Source organism: Ornithorhynchus anatinus, chromosome 2, assembly GCF_004115215.2.
Source record: "Ornithorhynchus anatinus isolate Pmale09 chromosome 2, mOrnAna1.pri.v4, whole genome shotgun sequence".
In the NCBI taxonomy this organism is placed as follows: domain Eukaryota; kingdom Metazoa; phylum Chordata; class Mammalia; order Monotremata; family Ornithorhynchidae; genus Ornithorhynchus; species Ornithorhynchus anatinus.
In genome coordinates, this window is record NC_041729.1 from 138172643 (window position 1) to 138193347 (window position 20705).

At 63.2% G+C, this 20705-nt stretch overlaps 1 protein-coding gene across 3 annotated transcripts; it reads left to right on the plus strand.

The window, feature by feature from the left end:
- The first annotated feature begins 1954 nt into the window (after nucleotides 1–1954).
- Nucleotides 1955–19324, plus strand: APBB1 (amyloid beta precursor protein binding family B member 1). Of its 3 annotated transcripts, XM_029057945.2 has the most exons (15): nucleotides 1955–2050; nucleotides 5047–5908; nucleotides 12035–12255; nucleotides 13294–13350; nucleotides 13626–13708; nucleotides 14193–14262; nucleotides 14716–14862; nucleotides 15024–15151; nucleotides 15337–15342; nucleotides 15539–15653; nucleotides 15958–16042; nucleotides 16381–16464; nucleotides 17441–17556; nucleotides 17669–17845; nucleotides 18056–19324. In XM_029057945.2, the coding sequence occupies exons 2-15, from the start codon at nucleotides 5068–5070 to the stop codon at nucleotides 18221–18223; spliced, it is 2298 nt and encodes a 765-aa protein (XP_028913778.1). In that variant the 5' UTR covers nucleotides 1955–2050; nucleotides 5047–5067; the 3' UTR covers nucleotides 18224–19324. The 3 variants fall into 3 exon arrangements, with proteins under 3 accessions (XP_028913778.1, XP_028913779.1, XP_028913780.1); XM_029057946.2 differs by lacking the exon at nucleotides 15337–15342; XM_029057947.1 differs by lacking the exons at nucleotides 1955–2050; nucleotides 5047–5908 and adding an exon at nucleotides 10336–10403.
- The last annotated feature ends 1381 nt before the right edge of the window (nucleotides 19325–20705 follow it).

A 20705-nucleotide genomic window follows, 5' to 3' on the forward strand; every position in this document is an offset into this window, starting at 1 on the left:
TAAGCACTAGGGTAGATACGAGGTGATCAGGTTGTTCCACGTGGGGCTCACAGCTTTCACCCCCATTTTCCAGATGAGGTAACTGAGGCCCAGAGAAGTGAACTGACAATCATCATCATAATAATGTTGGTATATATTAAGCATTTACTCTGTGCCAAGCACTGTTCTAAGCACTGGGGTAGATACAAGGTCATCACGTTGTCCTAAGTGGTGCTCACAGTCTTCATCCCCATTTTCCAGATGAGGGAACTGAGGCCCTGAGAAGTGAAGTGACTTCATCATCATCATAATAACGTTGGTATTTACTAAGCACTTACTACAGGCCAAGCACTGTTCTAAGCGCTGAGGTGGATACAAGGTCATCAGGTGGTCCCTCGTGGGGCTCCCAGTTTTCACCCCCATTTTCCAGATGAGGGAACTGAGGCCCCGAGAAGTGACTTGCCCAAGGTCACACAGCTGACAAGTGGTGGAGGCAGAGATTAGAACCCACGTCCTGGGAGTCTGGGGTGGGGAGGGGAACAGCTAAATGGACCCCATTCGGCCCCTCCTCCATGACCCTTAGGAAAGCAGCGTGGCTCAGTGGCAAGAGCCCGGGCTTGGGAGTCAGAGGTCACGGGTTCGAATGCTGGCTCTGCCACTTGTCAGCTGTGTGACTGTGGGCAAGTCTCTTCACTTCTGTCCCCCAGTTCCCTCATCTGTAAAATGGGGATGAAGACTGTGAGCCTCATGTGGGACCACCTCATGACCCTGTATTCCCCCCCAGCGCTTAGAACAGTGCTCTGCACATAGTAAGCACTCAACAAATACTAACATTATTATTATTCTTCCGTCCCTCAGTTCCCTCATCTGTAAAATGGGGATGAAGACTGTGAGCCTCACGTGGGACAACCTGATGACCCTGTTTCTCCCCCCAGCGCTTAGAACAGTGCTCTGCACATAGTAAGCGCTTAACAAATACCAACATTATTATTATTCCGTCCCTCAGTTCCTTCAACTGTAAAATGGGGATGAAGACTGTGACCCTCACACGGGACCACCTGATGACCCTGTATCCCCCCAGCGCTTAGAACAGTGCTCTGCACATAGTAAGCGCTTAACAAATTTGCCATTGTTTTTGAGATGTTCTTCCCCTCGACTGTATTTATTGCCATTGTTCTTGTCTGCCCGTCTCCCCAGATTAGACCGTAAGGCTGTCAGTGGGCAGGGACTGTATCTGTTGCCGATTTGTCCATTCCAAGCGCTTAGTACAGTGCTCTGCACATAGTAAGTGCTCAATAAATACTATTGAATGAATGAATTATTATTATTATTCCATCCCTCAGTTCCCTCATCTGTAAAATGGGGATGAAGACTGGGAGCCTCACGTGGGACCTCCTGATGACCCTGTATCCCCCCCAGCGCTTAGAACGGTGCTCTGCGCATAGTAAGCGCTTAACAAATACCAACATTATTATTATTCCGTCCCTCAGTTCCCTCATCTGTAAAATGGGGATGAAGACTGGGAGCCTCACGTGGGACCACCTGATGACCCTGTATCCCCCCCAGCGCTTACAATGGTGCTCTGCGCATAGTAAGCGCTTAACAAATGCCAACATTATTATTATTCCATCCCTCAGTTCCCTCATCTGTAAAATGGGGATGAAGACTGGGAGCCTCACGTGGGACCACCTGATGACCCTGTATCCCCCCCCCCAGCGCTTAGAACGGTGCTCTGCGCATAGTAAGCGCTTAACAGATACCACCATTATTATGATTACTGTCATTATGACCACGTTATAAGAACTGTTGCCACGACGGGGCTACAGTGGGGAAGGTGGGCGCCTGAGGCCTTTTCCAAGATGGCGCCCGGCGCGCTCCCGCGCGCGCGCGGCCGCCCCGGCCGCCCCCGCAGCGCGACCCCGCGGCGGCGGGGCGCAGGCGCAGAGGGCGCCGGGTCCGGGGAGCGCGCGTCCCCGCGCCCCCGCGCAGGCGCCCTAGAGAGCGGGCCGGGTCGGGGCCGAGCGGCGCCAGGACCGGAGCGCAGCGGAGCTCGGCGGCCAGCGCCTCGCAGGTAGCGGCCACCGGGCGCCCCCCAGGAGGGGCTTCTCGTGCTCCTTCCGCCTCCTCCACCATCCCCCTTTCTCCCTCCCCACCCCGGGCATCCCCCCTCCCCAGCCTGCTTCCCTCTGCCTTCCCTGCCCCTCTTCCCTCTCCGGCCCCAGCCTTCATCCGGGGCCTTCTGGGCGCACAATGGCCCAGCAGCACAGCCTTCCTGGGCCCTAGGTTAGGTGTGCGCCACGCTGGACCGGGCTCTGGGCCGGGCTCTGGGCCAGGAGTGGGAGCAGCCCTCCCCCAGGAGCGGGGGCATCCCTGGATCGGGAGTGGGAGCATCCCTGGACCGGGAGTAGGGGCATCCCTCCCCGAGGAGTGGCAGCAACCCGCCCCCAGGAGTGGGAGCATCCCTCTTCTAGGAGCATCCCTGGACCAGGAGCTGCGGCATCCCTCCCCCGGGAGTGGGGACATCCCTGTGGACCAGGAGTGGGAGCATCCCTCTTCTAGGAGTGGGGGCATCCCTCGACCAGGAGTGGGGGCAGCCCTCTCCCAGGAGTGGAAGCATCCCTGGACCAAGAGTGGGGGCGGACCTCTCCCTGGCCGCAGTGGGGACGGGGATCCAGGGACCGGTTGGGGACGAGACGAGGGACTTGACAGATGGGTCGAGGTCCAGGGAAGGGATGGGCCGCCCAGGAGGGAGGAGGAGGAGGAGGTGAAGACCCTCCCCCCGCCAGCTGGGAGTGGGCTGTGGAGTCTTCCTGACATAGAATCCCAATTTCCCGAGCTGAGAACCTCGCCGGTCATTGAATCCATGCCCGTCCTTTCTCCGCCTCCCACTCCCCGCCCCGACTCCCACCGGTCGGGAAGTTCTTTCCGGTGTCCAGCCACCCCCACTCCGGCTGCAGGGCCAGACCGTCTTGCCTCCCCCTCGCTCCTCTTCCCCTCTCCTCCTTGGTTTTACCTTCAGCGTGGGATGGGAAGAGGAGCCCCCCAGAGTCCCGGAAGCCTGAAGGCCGCCCCTCGGCACACCCTTCCTCCTCTCCCTCCCTCTCTCTCCATTTCCATCCTCCTCGACTGGTTTGTAGCATCAGTGGAGAGCGGGTCAGAACCCAGGGCTCTCAGTGGGAGACACGGGTAAGGTGATCAGTGGGAGAGATAGGTAAGGTGACTCATAAAATACCAGTTCTCCCTTGGACTGTGAGCCCCATGTGGGAAAAGGACTGGCGATTAACTGATTATCTTTCTGCTCAGCATAGTTTGGCCCCTGCTAAGCGCTTAACACGTCATTGTTATCGTTATGATATTTGTTAAGCACTTACTGTGTGCCAGCCACCGTACCAAGCATTGGGTTGTGCTTGGCACAGGTTAATCAGGTTGGGCACAGTCCCTGTGGGTGCACAGTTTTAATCGTAGACGTGCTCGACTGTGCATCTCCTTCGCAAAGGACATCATGGTTCAGCGAGTCAAGTTGGGCTTGCGTATAGGATGCCCCACTCCCCAACGAGTAGGAGGCGGTCACAGGGGGTGACCTGGGCAGGGAGGGGGGTGGGACCTCTGGACTCAGCCTGACCTTTGGAAGTCCCAGCTGGCCCCCCGCCCAGAGAGCTGGGGTAGGTAGGAGTTGAGGGTCTCGCTCTTTTTCCAAACCTCACCACTCCCCGAGGGGTCCCCAAGATAATTAGGGGCGGAGTTGAGAAGCCGGGCTGGCAGAGGAGTGTGTTTGAGGGGTGGGGGTTCTCTCTTCCCTGGCCTGCTTCCCTCCTGGGAGGGCAGTCCGGGATAGAGAGCCGGGAAACCTGGCTTCTAATCCCAGCTCCGACACTTGCCTGCAGTGGGACCTTGGGCATATCATCTAATCTGTCTGTGCCTTGGTTTCCTCGTCTGTAAAATCCTTGTCATTCCTTCCCCTTAGACTGTGAGCCCCTTGTGGGACAGGGACCGGGCCTTAGAAGCAGCATGGCCTAGTGGATAGAGCACAGATCTGGGAGTCAGAAGGACTTAGGTTCCAATTCCGGCTCCGCCACTTATCTGCTGTGTGACCTTGGGCAATTCACTTAACCTTTCTGTGCCTCAGGAACCTTGGCTGGGAGCCCCATGTGGGCCAGGGAGTGTGTCCAACCTGATTTGCTTGTAACCACCTCAGCTCTTAATACATTGCCCAGCACATAATGAGCACCTTAAATTCCAGTTTCTGTTATTCTGTCTTCTCCAGAGCTTAAAACGGTGTTTGGCTCCTAGTAAGTGGTTACCGGTTATCCCGGTTATTCTGATTATTATTAGGGGAAGTTCCCAGGGGCCGCGAGGGGAGGAGGGAAAGATTTTGGGCAGGGACCAGAGAGGAGCCAGGATTCGTGGTGAAGCCATGGGACTGAGGGGATGGGAGGGCTAGCCTTGTTCTCAGGCAGCTCCTTTACTCGCTCCTCTCTTCATCCCCCCACTCCTCTCGTCCTTTCGCCTCTCCTTCCCGGGACAAAGGCTGCCTTGTGCCGGGCCCGGCCGCCTGGAGCTGCCAGGGGCTCCCGGGACCCGGGGAGGGCCCCTGGGTGCGTGTGGAGAGTGTCAGGGCATGGCACCAAATGGAGCTGGCCAACGGGGATGGGGAGGGTGGGAGACGGAAGCGCGAGGCCAAACCAGTGACTGTGATTGGCCCAGTCTGTGGCGTCGAGGTGGGTGGTGGGGGACGGGCTTCCATTCAGCTCCGTCCCTCAGAGCGGAGCCTGACTCGGGGTCTTCCGGGCCCTCGGGGGGACTGTGCCTGGTGGCGTCCCGAGGGTGACCTCCACCCTCCACCTTCTCCAGGTGCTGCCTTCTGCACCTAGCTGCACCCCGGGAGCGTCTAGGATCCAGTGAGCGGGAAGCAGGGGGAGCCACGGGGGCGCCGAGGAGACCCTTCCTCGGCTGGGGACACAAGAGGCCTGGGGGACTAGCGTAGGGCAGGGGCCGGATCGGGAGGGGGAAGACCTCTGGGGAAATGCCCTGCCTCAAGTCCCCTCTCTTCTTCGCCCGCCCCGCCAGTTCCCAGGAGCCTCCGGGGCCATGGCCGTGTCCGTGTCCGCGTCCCCGAGCTGCCAGCCGGACCTGGTGAATGACAACAGCCGCCTGAGCTCGCCCCTGTCCCGGCCCCTCCAGGCCGCTCACAACCAGCTGCTCAACGCCAAGCTCCAGGGCGTCCACCCCGTCTCCCGCGCCCCGGTCCCCGCGGGACCCCGGGGCCGGCAGGCCTACGTGCCCGCCGCCCACCTGCATGGCACCATGGGGCCGGGGGAGGCGGAGCGGGACCCCACCAACGCCAAGTGGGTGAAAGACGGGCAGAACCAGCTGCGCCGGGCCGCCAGCGTGCAGCAGGATCAGAACCGCAACGTGACGGCGGCCGTGGAGACCGCGGCCGTGGAGACGGCGGGGGAGACGGCGGCCGTGGAGACGACGGCCGGGGGGACGGGCTCCCACGAGCCCAACGCCCCCGGGTCCGCCGCTTCAGCGGCCAAGGGCCTCCTGCACCTCTATTCCGAGCTGGAGCTCAACGCCGCCAACCGCGAGCACCCGGGGCCCGGCCTGCTCATCGACCTGAGGCCTCCCGGCCCCCAGCTGCGCCGGCCCGGCCGGCTCCACCGCGACGACGAGGAGGAGAAGGCCGCTGGGGAGGAAGGCGGGGAGGAAGATGAGGACGAGGAGGAGGAGGACGAGGAGGAGGAGGAGGACACCTCATCCTGGCACGGCCGGGAAGAGCCCCCGGAGCGTGGGCGGGACGGGCCGCGAGAGCACGGCCGGAGCGCCAGCCTCCTGTTTGGCATGAGGAACAGCGCGGCCAGTGACGACGACTCCAGCTGGGCCACGCTGTCCCAGGGCAGCCCCTCCGGCAGCTCTCCCGACGACACAGGTACACGGGGTCGGGGGCCGGGGAGGTCGGCGGGGCTCCTCGGAACGGCTGACCGGCTGTCGCGTGGAGGGCAGGGTATCTGGAAACGCGCACCCCAGGGTCCGGGTGGCCTCGGGGGGAATCCGTCGGGCCTGGCCGGATGCCCTGAAACCTGGGAAGATGACCGGGGCCGGGCCCTCTCGTGCTTCGGTTCTGTGTTTTCGGGTCCCGGTCTCGTGGTTCCCCTGCCTTCCCTCTCCCACGCCCCAGATACGTACGATCCCACCCTCTCCCCCTGCCGCTGGCCTGGAAGAGACCGGATCCAGTGGGTTTGGACAGGGCAGAATATCCTCCCTATCCCATTCCGGGAGGAAATGAGGGATGGGGGCCCCAGAAGAGTGGGGTCAGGGGGCTGGAGGCGTAGGGGAGGAGACAGTAGTGTAGATGTTCCTATCCGAGGGTTCGTGGTCCAACGTTGGCCACTGGGGTGGTGTACAGTGAGCCGCGGGCTGGGCAGCAGCGGCGTGGGAGAGAGTCGAGGACGGAGGCTCAAGTTGACCGTGTGGAAGAAGGCAGTGGTATACCACTTCCGTAATTTTACCCAAAAAACCCTATTAATAATAGTCATAATTATGGTGTTAAAGCGCCTACTGTGTGCCAAGCGCTGTTCTAAGTGCTGGGGTAGATACAAGGTAATCAGGTTGTCCCCCGTGGGGCTCACGGTCTTAACGCCCCCTTTGCAGATGAGGAAACGGAGGCACAGAGCAGTTAAGTGGCTCGCCCGAGGTCACCCCGCAGACCGGTGGCGGAGCCGGGATTAGAACCCACATCCTCCGACTCCCAAGCCCCTGCCCTCTCCGCTGAGCCACGCTGTTTCTGTCGATAAACTACCAGAACGATTGCAGATGGAGGTGGGGCATCCTGGGAGGGACGTGTCCACGGAGTCGTTATGGGTCGGAGGCGACGCGACAGCATAAGACAAGACGGTGAGCTGTGGGTGCGAGTGTAGGTAGGCGTGCTACAGGGTATCCGTGCACACATGTATTTTTGGGGAGGGCTGTGGGTGGATGGCTAGTTGCGTATCAGTACGGATGCGTGTGTCTTCGCGGGCTCGTGTACACGCTCGTGTCCTCTGGGCCGAGGCCACCCTGGAAGGGAGAGTTGGGCGGCGGGTGGCTCGGGGAGCCCCGCGTGGGCTGCTTCTGGGGGACCGAATCGGGTCTGGGTGGGTGCGGGCTGGGGCGGGGGTCCCCCGGGACCCACGGAGGGCCTCTGGGCTTCCACGGAATGGCCGCTAGGCACAGGGAGACGGGTGAGCCTCAGATGGGTGGATGTTCAGAAGCAGCGTGGCTCAGTGGAAGGAGCCCGGGCTTGGGAGTCAGAGATCACGGGTTCGAATCCCCGCTCCGCCGCTCGTCAGCTGTGTGACTGTGGGCGAGTCACTTCACTTCGCTGTGCCTCAGTGACCTCATCTGTAAAATGGGGATGAAGACTGGGAGCCTCACGGGGGACAACCTGATTACCCTGTATCTCCCCCGGCGCTTAGAACAGTGCTCTGCACATAGTAAGCGCTTAACAAATACCAACATTATTATTATTATTATGTTGGTTCATCGGGTCTTGGGCTACAAGCCCAGAACAGCGGTGGCCCCCTCTACGGCCTCGTTCAATCAGTCAGTCGTATTTACTGAGTGCTTCCTATGTGCAGAGCACTGTAGTAAGCTCTTGGGAGAGTACAGTATATACATATATGCACAATGTATATGTACAATATAACTGTATGACAGATATATAACTGTATGACAGATACATTCCCTGCCCACAGTGAGTCTAGAGGGGAGCTTACAGTCCCCTTCTTAATAATAATAATAATAATATAATAATAATGTTGGTATTTCCTAAGCACCTACTATGTGCCAAGCACTGTTCGAAGCACTGGGGTAGAGACAAGGTCATCAGGTTGTCCCACGTAGGGCTCACGGTCTTCATCCCCATTTGACAGATGAGGTAACTGAGGCACCGAGAAGTTAAGTGACGTGCCCAGGGTCACACAGCCGACAAGCGGCGGAGCCGGGATTAGAACCCACGACCTCTGACTCCCAAGCCCGGGTTCCTTCCACTGAAGCCACGCTGCTTCTCAGTAATGATGTTGGTATTCGTTAAGCGCTTACTGGGTGCCGAGCGCTGTTCTAAGCGCTGGGGTAGGTACAGGGTTGATGAGGTTGTCCCACGTGAGGCTCCCGGTCTGAATCCCCATTTTCCGCCCGCTGTGGGACCCAGGAATGGGCTCAAAGCCAGGGAGAGGGAAGACTGCCGCTTTTCCCGCCTCTCCCAGGAGCGGAGCTGGGACGGAGACCCGAGCCCGCGGGACCCGCACACGGACGGCCAGCGGGTCCGGCACCGAGCCCGGGCCGCGGGGAAACCGCGGCCTCCACCGCGGCCCTCGGGCCTCCCGCCTCTTTCGGCTCCCGTGGGCTCCGGGTCTCCCCACCGTCGAGACGGGAGCCGGGGGGGGGGGGGGCCCCTCATCTTTCGCCCACCCCTTCTCCATCCTGCATCGAGGACGGTAGACTACGGCCCAGTCTTCATTCGATTTTCATTTCCTTTAAGGGTTCCTGCTCGGTTCCTTCCAGGACTTAGCCCGGACTCTCTCACCAGCCCGTCAGGCAATACCACTGATTGATGGAGGACTACTGTTACAGTCAGGGTGTGTGTGTGTTTGGGTGTGTGAGTGACAAAGTGAGGATTTCTGAGGGTGTCTTAGAGTTGGTCGGTCAGTAGGTAGAGTTTTTGTAGTGGCTGAATATGCCTTTCCTCCAATCTGCGCCTCTTTATTTTTCTCTTCTGGCTCTTTGCGTGTGCGTGCATACACGACGCACACACGGGACAGATGTTGTTTGTACGCATCCTCTTTCGGGTTTGAAGACGATGCCTTTGGGATTGCCGGTGCCGGGCAGGTGGCGGGGGCGGGGGAGAGGTCCCGCCCCGCCACGATTCTGGCGCGATGGCGGGCGGGGCCGGACCTCGGCGGACGGGGAGACAGGAGGGCCCGGAGCTTGGGGGAGCGCGGTGAGGAGGAGCGAGCCGGCTGACGGTGGTGGGTTGGCAGTGGACGGTGGTCCAAGAAGAGGGGAGAAGGGCAGAGGCCTCCTTGTGGGTGCTGAAAGTAGGCTGCCGGGCCCCTTCTGGGGCAGGAGACCCCGGACTCTTGCCCGCACGGAGATGGAGGCCCAGCCCAGCCCCGCCAGACTCTCGGTCCCGACCGGGACCCTCTGTCCTGGCCTGTCACTTGGCCGTCCCCCGCCCCGTCGCCCCCTCGGCCCGGGCCGAAACAGAGGGCTGAGGGGAGGCCGGGGGTGACCTCGGCCCCCCTCAACTTAATGGGGTTCGTTCCGCTACTGGCCTCAGAGCCTCAGACCCGCAGGCTCGGAGCCAGACCGTAGTGGCGGGGTCGCAGCCGGGGGTTCGGGCCGGACGCGTGAATGGGACCCCGGAAGTCTGGAAAATTCAGCCTGAACTCAGGGGGCTGGTGGAGCCGAAGACCCTGCCGGGAAGGGGTGAGGTCGCTGGGGGGGGCCCCAGTTTGACCCCGGAGCAGAGGGCTTCCCCTCTGCAGGCTGGTGGGGTCCCTGGGGAGGGAGGACTGGTGTGAGGGGACCCCTGATTCAGCGATGCAGGAATCATCAGGGCCCCTCGACTGCCGGTTCCCCTTCCCAATCCCCCTTCTCAATCAATCAATCCATCAGTGGTAGTTAATGAGCACTTACTACGTGCCGAGCACCGTCCCGAGCACTTGGGAGAGTACAGCGCGACGGATTTAGCCGACGTGTTCCCTGCCCATAATGTCTTGGGGGGGAGACGGACAATAATATAAATAAATTAGTAACGTATAATATATAATTTAAAGATGTGGACTTAAGTGCAGTGGGGTTGGGGGTGGGGACGACTATCGGATGTCCAGAGGTCACAGATCCAAGTGCATAGACGACGCAGGAGGGAGAGGGAGCCAGGGATGGACGGCTGGCCCCCCCATTCCAAACGCCCCTTCCCCCCCCCCCCGACCCCACCCCGGATGCTTCCGTGCCTGCACCCTGAGAGGCCGGGGGGTGGGGGGCGCGGACTCCACCCGTCCGGCCGTCCTTCTCGGAGTCTGGGTCGCGGTCCTCCTCCTCCCTCCTCCCGGCCGCAGCGGCCCCACCTCCGCGCTGCACGACGCCCGTGGGGTTGCCTGGCAACCCCGGGCCCCAGGGCCGCCGCTGCCATCGCCAGCTCCTGCCTCCCTCGACCGACTCCCTCCCTTCCCGCCGCCAGCCGAGAGCCCACACCGCCCCGCCGCCTCCGCCTACCTGCCGGGCCCCCGGGCCGGGATTTCCGGTTTCCCTGGCAACCGGAGCCACGTCACCGGCTGGTCCCCGCTCTCTGTCCCCCCTCCCCGCCCCCTCCCCCATCCCCAGCCGGTCCTGCAGCCACCGTTGCCGAGGAGACGCGCATCCCCGTGCCCGCCCGGCTGTGGCAGGTGAGTGCGGGCGGCCCGGGGACGGCCCCGGTGGGGCCTAGCCCCGGTCCCGCCCCGACTCGGAGCGGGCCGGGACCGCGCTCTGGTTCACACCCTTTGCCCATCCACCCCCTCCCCCCGGCTCCAGCCAGTCCAGCCCTCGCTTCCCCCTCCGTCTCTCGCCACCTGCGACGATCTGGGGACCTGGGCTCTGGGAGCGGCACACCCACGGTGGCGGGTTGGGGCCACCTGAGCTGCCTAGGCCGGGTGGGTGGGCCTCCCCAGCTCCCAGGGTGGGTGTGTCCCTGCTGGGAGCCGCGAACGACGCAGGGGGCCGGAAGCCAGGAGACATGAGTCGCCGGCCCAGAGTCCCGGGCTGAGGCGGGGGAGCCGGGGGGAAGAGAGGGAAGGGTGCCGGCTGCCCCCCGCCCCAGCGCCCCAGCATCGAAGGCCTCAGGGTAGCGGGAATCCCTCCTGCCTCACCACCCCCACCCCCCGCATCTCCCTCCCCGGCACGGCCCGAGTCCACCGCTGGCCTTTCTGAGCCCCGGGCTCGGCGGGGAGGGTGACGGTGCGGCTGGCAGATGGCGGCTCGGCGGTGGAGAGGGGGCACGGGGAAGGAGGAGTGGCGGGGAGGCCGTTCTGTTGGGCACAAAGGCCCAGAGTCCCTGCTGGCAAACCAGCCTGTGAGGCCGGAGGCAGGGAGGAGCGGGGATCCGGCCGGGCTCCCGTCGGGCCCGTAGGGGAGGCCGAGGGGCGGGCCGGCTTTCCGTCTCCCGGGCCGGCTCTGGGGTTGCCGCGGGAGGGGCGGGTACCGTGTTCTCCGGGGACTTCTTCCTGGCTATCATCCTGCCAGACGGTGGTCCGGGTAGGGGTCTGGTGTGGCGGGGGCTCCACAGGAGGGCTGTGCTTGGGGGTTTGGCCAAAGCTGGGGGCGGGAGGGCAGTGGGGGGCGAGGGGGCGGGTCCGCGGGTGCCTCGGCAGGAACCTGGGGAGAAGACACTACCGGAGCTCGAGTCGCAGAGGCTCGGGGTTCATTCAGTAGTATTTATTGAGCGCGTACTATGTGCAGAGCACTGTACTATAAGCACTTGGCTGTGGAAAACGGGGCCACCTTCTCTCATTCCTTCCTCGATGCACCCCGGGAGTGTGTGATTGGGCTTTAACCTGGGCTGGGAACGGCGGTGTGTGAGTGGCCGGCTGCACGGGTGTGGATCCGGGCCTGTGAGGGGTCCAGGGGTCACACTGATTTTCCCGGGGAAGTGTTCGCGGGGGACCGGGGAAGGCAGGTCGGTGGAAGGTTGGACCCGACTCTGCCCCTGCCCCCCACCTCCTTCCGGATCCAGCGTCTCCCACCCCGGGCCGAGCTGCCCTTCCCAAGCTCGGTTGGTCTCCCCTCTGTCAGGGTTGGGGGGCGGGAGGGGAAGTGTCTAGCTGGCCCCGTGCCACCCCCACCCCCACCCCCTTGCCTGGCCTGGTGCTCGCGGGGCCTGGGATCTTTGCGTTTTATGTTGGAAGACGGGGAGAGGGTCTTATATTGGGTAATCCTCTATTTTTCCGTCTGAGGATTGGGGGGAGCGAGGGGCTACCTAGGACGGTCCCATCTGGGGGCCCCGAACCCCTCCCCCACCTCCCCGCTTTATCTTTGTCAGACTCGTTCTGGAACCGCAATTCTTTCGAAACGGATTCGGATCTGCCCGCCGGATGGATGAGGGTCCAGGACACTTCAGGGACCTATTACTGGCACATCCCAACGGGGACCACCCAGTGGCAGCCACCTGCCGCTCCTGGCCAGGGCCGGGGGCCCCAGGGCCGAGGACCGCCCCGCCAGGGGCCCGCCTCCACGGGCGACAGTCCCACCGAGGAGCCTCAGGTAAACCCCGGGCCCGTGACCTCTGACGGCTGCCCCTCCGCCCGGGGGGGGTCCACCCTATCCCCGCCCCTACAGGACCCGTTCCGCCTCCAGATCCACGGATCCCCAGGGCTGGATCGGAGTCACCGGGTTCCCCTTCCCTTCCATTCCCTTCCTCCCAGGGCTTGCCCGGCCTCGCCAGGTGAACCAGGAATTTCTCGACACATCAAATTGTCCCCTTGTCCCCCTTCTGCTGACATTGGGAAGCTGGCTGGGGTGACCCGACCCAGCCTCGCCTCTCCTCCACATCACTGACCACCTGGGAGCCCCAATCCTGCTCTCTCCCTTTTTCTGCACATGCACACATACAGACAAGCACACATACATATAGATATATCTATAGAAACATATATATATATGTATATGTATATATGTGTGTGTGTATATATATATATTCCCTTACCCCAGCTGCAAACTGCCACAGAATGTTGAAGATTCTTTTGGGAAGGTTTTTAAATGTTTTTTGTGAAGTTCTTCCTATATACCAAGCACTGTACTAAGCACTGGAGTAGATAGGAGGTTGGCCACGGTCAGTGTCCCACATGGGGCTCACAGTCTTAAAATCCCCATTTTACAGATGAGGGAACCAAATCCCAGAGAAGTTGAGTTGCGCGTGGTCACACCGCCGCCAAGTAGAGGAGGCGGGATTAGAACCCAGGTCTTTCTGACTTCCAGGACTTCGCTCCACCCAAATGGCCACACTGCTTCTCTGATCACGTATGGTCAGAGACTACAGATGGCCTTCTCCTCCCTGCCTCAGTCCCCAGGCACCCGATCCCAAGGAACCCCTTGCTTGAATGTGGATCTGTTTGGGGAGGGTGGATTTGTGTTGGTGTGTGTGTGTGTGTGTGTATATGCACGTGTACCTGTGCCTCGTATTCAGAGCCCTGAGGTTCCTTCCCTTCTTGGGAGCTGCCCGGCCCCTCCCTCCCGCCCTTTCTCCTTCCCTCCTCCCCTCCGTCCAGCTTCCTCACGTAACCTCTCCCCCTGCCCCCGCAGCTCACCTGGACAGGCTTCGGCCACTGCACTGGCTTTGAAGATGGAGAATTTTGGAAGGTGGGTGTGGAAGGGAGAGGCTGGAGGGGGCCCCCCGGGAGTGGAGGCGGGGCACGAGGTGGGGAAGTGGAGGAAAAGGGTGAGGGGGAGGAGGAGCGGGAGGGGAAGACCACTGGAGGAGGGGAGGTTCTGGAGCACTTGGACACCAGGCCCGACCCATCTTAGCACCCAGCCGAAATCGGGACGGTTCCTGTCCCCTCCCTGGGACGTTGTGCCATCTCCCCTTCCTTGTCACTCTGGACCCCCTCCCTCACCTCCCCGCCGCCCACCCCCAGGATGTGCGGGGGGAGGAGCCAGCCCCGGAACAGGACCAGAAGGATGAGGACTCTTCCTTGCGTTTTCAGGCTCTGGATATCAGGTGAGGGCTGGGCGGGCAACGGGGAGAGGGGCCCTTGGCGGAAGTTTCTCGGGGGTGGGGTCTGGGAGCGTGAGGAAAGTCCTGGCTCTCCCCCGGCTCCGATTTCTTGTCCTCCCCGAGCCTGCCTTCACTCCCCCTGCTCTATCCTCTCGTCTCCTCCTCCGTCTCTTTCCACGGTCTCCCCCAACTCTGCCTTTATTATTTCCCCTTCCTGACCCACCCCCCCCGCCTCCCACATCTTCCCCCTCGATCCCTCACATCAGTCAGTGGTATCTATTGAGCCCTTAGCGCGGGCACGGCGCCCTTCTAAGTGCCCGGGAGAGTACGATATAACAGAGTCGACAGGCCCGTTCTCCGTCTTTGCCCCGCTGCTGATTCCGCCTCCCCCGTTCCACTCTGCCTCTCTCCTCTGTCACTCCAATCACCCCGTCTCCTCCCCTCTGCCGCCTCTCTCCCTGTCGCCTTTCCCCCTGTCTCTCTCCAGCTGTGGGCTGTCTGAGGAGGAGGAGGAGGAGGAGGAGAAGCCCCTTCTGAGCACTAATCCTGGAGCCAAGGTTCGCCGACCTAGAGAGGAGAAGGGGGAGGCGGGGGGACCCCAGGCCGGGGTCCTCTGGGGAAGGAAATAAGAAGAATAATCAGAATTAAAATAACGAGAGTTACACGAGCACGAACTGTCGCGAGCGCTGGGACCGGTCATCGGTTCTGAGGCTGGACACCGTCCTCGTCCCACACGGGGCTCACGATCTCTTCTCCCCGTTTCGCAGAAGAGAAAGCCGAGGTCCGGAGAGGTTAAGCGACTTGCCCCAGGTCACCCAGTAGGCCGGCGGGTCTCCCGACTTCCAGTCCGGGCTCGTCCAGTCCCGGGCTCTCTCCACTGGGGCGGGGGCACAGACGCCCCCCTCCCCTGCTCCGGGGCCCCCGGTCCTGTCCGGCGGGGCCCCGCCCCTCCTCCAGTGGCACCCCCTGCGGGCTCCTGGCCGCCCCAGCCCCCTCTGGTCTTCCCGCAGGTGTTCGCCGTGCGCTCGCTGGGCTGGGTGGAGATGACGGAGGAGGAGCTGGTGCCCGGGCGCAGCAGCGTGGCCGTCAACAACTGCATCCGCCAGCTGTGCTACCCCGCCGGCCCTCGGGGCCCTGCCCACGGCTGCTGGGGAGAGGTGAGGCCCCGCCCGGCCCTGGCTCTGCGGTGGTTGGGGAGGGGAGGGGGCCGGGAGGGGCGTGGAGCAAGAGGAGGAGGGGCCGGGATGGGGAGGCGAGGGGGCCCGCCGTGAGCCTTGGACCCTCTCCCCCCCCCGCCCCCGTCCCCTTCGCCCCGCAGGGGAAGGACATGCTGCTGCAGCTGGAGGACGAGTCGCTGAAGCTGGTGGAGCGGCGGGAACGGACGCTGCTGCACTCCCAGCCCATCGTCAGCATCCGGGTGTGGGGCGTGGGGCGGGACAGCGGCAGGTAAGGGACGGGACCGGCCTCGGGGGCGGGATGGGGCGGGACCGTGCCCGGCCGCTCCCCGGAGCGGACCTGGGACCTCCCCGGGGGAGGGACTTGAGTGCCCTGAGGTGGGGAGACCGGTGCTGGGGGTAGGGGGTTTCTGGCCTAATTCTATTCTCTGACTGTCTCTTGCTGCTGGACCCTAGAGAGAGGTACTGGCCCCTTCCCTGCTCCCGTTCGCCCTGTCTTGCCCCGTCTTCCCCACCCCTCTCATCTTCTGTCCCCTGTCATTTACGCCTCAGCCCCCACCCCGATCCCCCCTGGGGCCTCTCTCCAACCCACCCCCGTGCGCCACCTCTCTTTCCCACCCCGGTGCCCCAGCTCACCAGCCCCCCGCTGCTCCTGCAGGGATTTCGCCTACGTGGCTCGAGACAGGCTGACCCAGGTGCTCAAATGCCACGTGTTCCGCTGCGAGGCGCCTGCCAAGAACATCGCCACCAGCCTGCACGAGATCTGCTCCAAGGCACGGCCGGCCCCCGGGACCCCCCGGGCCCCGGGTCCCTGGACCCCAGCTCCCTACCGCTCCCCAACCTCAGACGACGACGATGATAACAACCCAACCCCAGACGTTCCCTCCCTAGTGGCCTAGTGGTTCCGGATCTGGCTTCAGGGGCCAGTCTGAACCGGGAAAGATGGGCGACTTGGGGACGGGCTTCAGTTTGGGGTGCAGGAAGGGACCCGGGGAGCCTGGGGACGGGGTTGGGGCCAGGCAGGAATAGTCCCACGACGGAGTTCCTTCTCCCCCCACCCCCTTCCCCCTCACCCAGATCATGGCTGAGCGTCGTAGTGGCCGCTCCCTGGTCAACGGGCTGAGCCTGGATCACGCTAAGCTGGTTGACGTCCCCTTCCAGGGTGAGCACGGGTGACTGTCTTGTGGGGGTGCCCGTGGGCGGGGTGGGGAAGCTGGCCGCCCTGGTCCTAGCTGCGACAGAGGAGGCTGGCTATTGGGAGTACCGGCCTGTAACGGAGACGATAAGGGGAGGGACGGGAGGACGGAGCTCTGAGGGGTGGGAGAGTTCTCTCGGTGGGGTTAGGATTGGGCCGGGCCAAGGGATCACCGCCGCTCCCCCCAGAGTGCCTCCCTCCCCCTGACTGGTACCAGTCTGATTCTGGGGCGGGGAGGAGGGGAGAGGACGTGAGATCTGGGACCTGACCTAATCTACCTCCCCTCCCCCGACTGCTCGACCCAGTGGAATTTCCAGCCCCGAAGAGCGAAATGGTGCAGAAGTTCCAGGTCTATTACTTGGGCAGTGTTCCTGTCTCCAAACCCGTGGGTATGTGATTCCAGGCCCCTCCTTTTCCTGCTGCCTTCCCTCTCCCTGGGCACTCCGGGCACCCCGGGCCCAGACGTCTCTCACCCCGCTCTCGGCTGCTCGGTGCCCTGCCCGACCCGGAACCGGGCCCCCCGTTCTCCGCACTGGATCCTCCATCCTCCCTGCTCCCCCAAGACTCGCTCGGTGGGCGGAACAACTCAGAAGGGGGCGGTGGAGACCCTGGGGCCGGCTGGGTGGCCGAATGCTCTGAACTAAGCCCTGGTCGTTAAGGCCCGCTTTTCTTTCCCCCCTTCTCCCCTCCCCGGGGTCAGGCTCCCCACCCTCTGTCCCCTGAGCCCCTTTCCCTTGACTTCTACATCCTCATCACGTCCTGTTCCCGCTCCCCGCGCCCTATCGTGGTGCACAGTCGTATGCTCCCCGACTCCTCTGTAGCCTCGTGGTGACGTCTTGCTCCCTCTCCAATAATTCCTCAGCGGCGCACCCCTCTCCCCATGTCACCACAGTTTGGGCATGGTCCTCTCCCCTCCTGCGGTTCCCCAGTGACGTGCGCCTCTCCTTCTCCAGTGGTTTCCCGGTGACACGTGCCTCTCTCCACCCCCACAGTCGTTCCCCAGTGGGATGGTCTACTTCTCCAGTGGTTTCCCAGCAGCATGCGCCTCTCTCCACCCCCCACAGTTGTTTCCCAATGATACGGGCCTCTCCCTGGCACTAGTTTCCCAGTGGAGTGCTCCTCTCCGCCCCCAGCCCTTCCAAAATGGCTCCCGAGCGGAGTGCTTCTCTCTCCCCTTGCCCCCCACCATGGTTCCCCAGCGATGCGCTCCTCTGTCCCCCACAGTGGTTCGCCAGTGACGTGGTCCTCTTCCCCCACAACGGTTCCCCGGAGGGGTGCTCCTCTCCCTCCCCGTTGGCTCCCCGGGGGCGCGGTCCCCTTCCCTCCGCCCACCAGTTTCACAGCGGCCTCCCTCCCCTCCTCCAGGGGTGGACGTCGTGAATGGGGCCCTGGAGGTGGTCCTGGCGTCCAGCAGCCGGGAGCAGTGGACCCCGAGTCACGTCAGCGTGGCCCCCGCCACCCTCACCATCCTGCACCAGCAAGTGAGCGCTCGGGCCCGCGGAGCCTGGGGAGGACGGAGGGGAGGCTGGGATGGGTGGCCAGGGCAGAGGGGCCCGGAGGCCGTAACGGTGCCCGGCGTCTCTCCCCGCGCAGACGGAGGCCGTGCTGGCCGAGTGCCGGGTGCGATTTCTGTCCTTTCTGGCCGTGGGCCGGGACGTCCACACCTTCGCCTTCATCATGGCCGCCGGACCGGCTAGCTTCTGCTGTCACATGTTCTGGTGTGAGCCCAACGCCGCCAGCTTGTCCGAGGCGGTGCAGGCCGCCTGCATGGTGAGTGTCTGTCGTCTCGGGGAGAGGGAAGGGAGGAGTTGGGGGACCCCCGCGGTGAGCAGGGAGGGCAAAGCTGTACTAAACTCGGGGGGACGCCGTGAGCCGAGCGGCTGGGAGAGCCGTTCGGGGGCGTGGCGCGGGCCGGGCACCTTCTCCCAACTCCGGGCCTCAGGATGATCCTCGCTCCCTCTTCCCGCCCCCGCCCTCCAGCTGAGGTATCAGAAGTGCCTGGACGCCCGCCCCCAGGCCTCGAGCTCCTGCCTTCCCGCCCCGCCCGCCGACTCCGTGGCCCGCCGCGTGGGCTCCACCGTCCGCAAAGGTGTCCAGACGCTGTTGGGCAGCCTGAAGCCCAAACGGGCGGGGGCCCAGACTCCCTGAGCGGCCCCGGCGAACGGGGCGGCGTCCACACTGAGCCCTCCCCCTCCCTCCATCCCCCCTCCCGATCCCGGCCGTGTCTGAGGGACTCGGGTGTGCCCGGGAGAGGAGCGTGGGGCGGGAAGGGGCCCGGCGCTGCCGGTCGGGCCCGGCCTGGCGCCCGGAGGCCGGGAGGGGGCCTGGGCCGGGGGCACCCGAGCGCTCCCCGCCCCAGCCCCCCCAACCCGGGGGTAGGGGCCTGGGATCCTACCGGGGGGGGGGGGGGCGGGATGGTCGGGGCGGGGCTCCCCTGCATGAGGGGGCTAAGGCGGAGTCGGCTCCCCTTCCCCGGGGCTGAGGGAGAGAGAGAGGCCTCCGGTGTCCCCGTCCTCCCCTTGGGCTCCAGGCAGAGGAGAGAGAGAGAGAGAGAGAGCGTGTGTGAGAGAGGGCGGGCAGGTGCGTGTGTGGTGGGGATGGATGTGTACATCCGCGCGTGTGCGTGTCCGCGTGTGCAAGTGTGGGTGGGACCGCCGGGCTCACCGGCATCAGTGTGGCGGGGGTCAGCCCCGCTCCCCGCCCCGGCGGCCTGAGGCCCCCTCCCCACCCCACGTCTGTGCTCTGTATGTGTCGGGGCCAAGCAGGACCGGGAGCCCCCAGCCTGACCGCCCGCCCGGTCCGTCGCCCTTCGCTCCCCCTGGGGCCGGCCGGGCTCCCGACGGGCGTGAGGGCCGGAGGCCGGCTGCCGCCTCCCCCCTCCCCCGCCCCGTCGGCCCCGGCCCGCTCTAACTCACTAATGAAACCCGTCCGAGCCCGCCCTCAGCTCGGCTCCGTGTCTCCCCGCGTGTCCGTGTCCGCCCCAGCCTCCCGGCCCGGCCCCAGGCTTCAGTGCATGCCCTCTGCCGGGGCCTGAGCCTCGTGCCCACCCTCCCCCTGCCTCCGGGGCCCCCGGCTCCTCGGACTCCGTTGTCAGAGCGGGCTCGGCCAGCGGCGCCGGGCCTCCGGGCCGGACTCCCCGCCCTCCGAGACGCGGGACTCTTCAAAGCCAGATCCGCCGTGAGGATCGATGGACGTCTGTACAATTCAGAAGAACGTGTGCTATACAGTAAAAACCGCTCTATAACCCAACGGAGGAGGACTGTGTTGTGTCAGGCTCGGGGTCCGAGAGTCTCTCGGAACCGTTGCCCGCTCGCCTCCTTTCATCTCGAAGCCGACAGGTGACTCTTTCCTCCTCCCCCTCTCCCCGCCACCCCCCCGGCTCTAAACACACACACACTCCCTTAAAAAGGCCCACTCGACAGTATTTATTGGATGGCTACCGGACCGGGCTCCACACTTAGTAGAGAACGATAAAAATCAATGGCCCAGGCCTCGGTCTCAGGGCGTTTACATCGTGGTGGAGGCAAGTGGGCAGACCTACCGGGATCAGGAGGAAAGAGAGCTACAACTAGTAGGCGCACAAATCGGGCTGTGACTTGTATAAACAACAGACACCCCAGCCGGGTGCCAGTTCAGCCCTATATTCTCCCCCTCCTACGCACCCCTGCTCTCTCTCTCTCTGCCTTAGGCAAACAGGCCCACATTCTCATTGAGAGTCCCACCTCACCAAAGCAAACTTTAATGTCTCTTCTGGCGAGTTGGAGTCAGCCTGCTGCTTGGCCCCGTTCATTCGTTCGATCGTGTTCAGTCGTGTTTATCGAGCACTTACTGTGTGCAGAGCACTGTACTGAGCCACTGGGAGAATACAACAGAGTTGACAGACACGTCCCCTGCCCTCTGCTCTCTCGGCCTCCTCCCCTCTAAACCCTTTCCGCTCCCCTTTGTTCTTACCTTTCATTCATTCGGTCGTATTTATTGAGCACTTACCGCATGCGGAGCGTTATTCTAAGCCCTTGGAAAGTACAATTCAGCAACAGAGACAATCCCTCCCCACAACGGGCTTACATTCTAGAGCGGGGGAGACAGACATCAAAACAAGTAGGCAGGCATCAGTATAAATAGAATAATATATACATAAGTGCCGTGGGGCAGGGAGGGAGGGAGGGGAAGAGCAAAGGGAGCGAGCGGAGGTGATGCGGAAGGGAGGGGGAGTTTACTCTCCCAACCCCGATTCTTTCTCCCACATTGCCAACCTACCTTCCAGTCCATGGACGAATCATCAAGGACCACTGCCCCCGGATCCAGCCCAATCCCTCTGGGACCTGTTAATTTGGGTTCCCCGACTTCCTCCGGTAAACTCCACGTGCTTCCTCCCCGCTGGGGGAAAGGCATGCAGGTTTCTTGAACCTGTTCTCCTTTCCTGCTCTTGTTCGTCCCCTTCTCCCATCCCGTTCTTTTCCTTTGTCTTTTCCTTTTGGCTTCAGCCAGTTTGGCCCCGGAGCGGCTTGGGATCCAAGGGGCCACCCCCGTGGTAGGCGTTTTTGGTTTGGTTTGGAGTGGAACGCCCGGTCCTGCTCCCTTAGCTGAATTAGGGGCGAGGGAGGTAGCTTGGCCCAGGGGCCCACAGAAT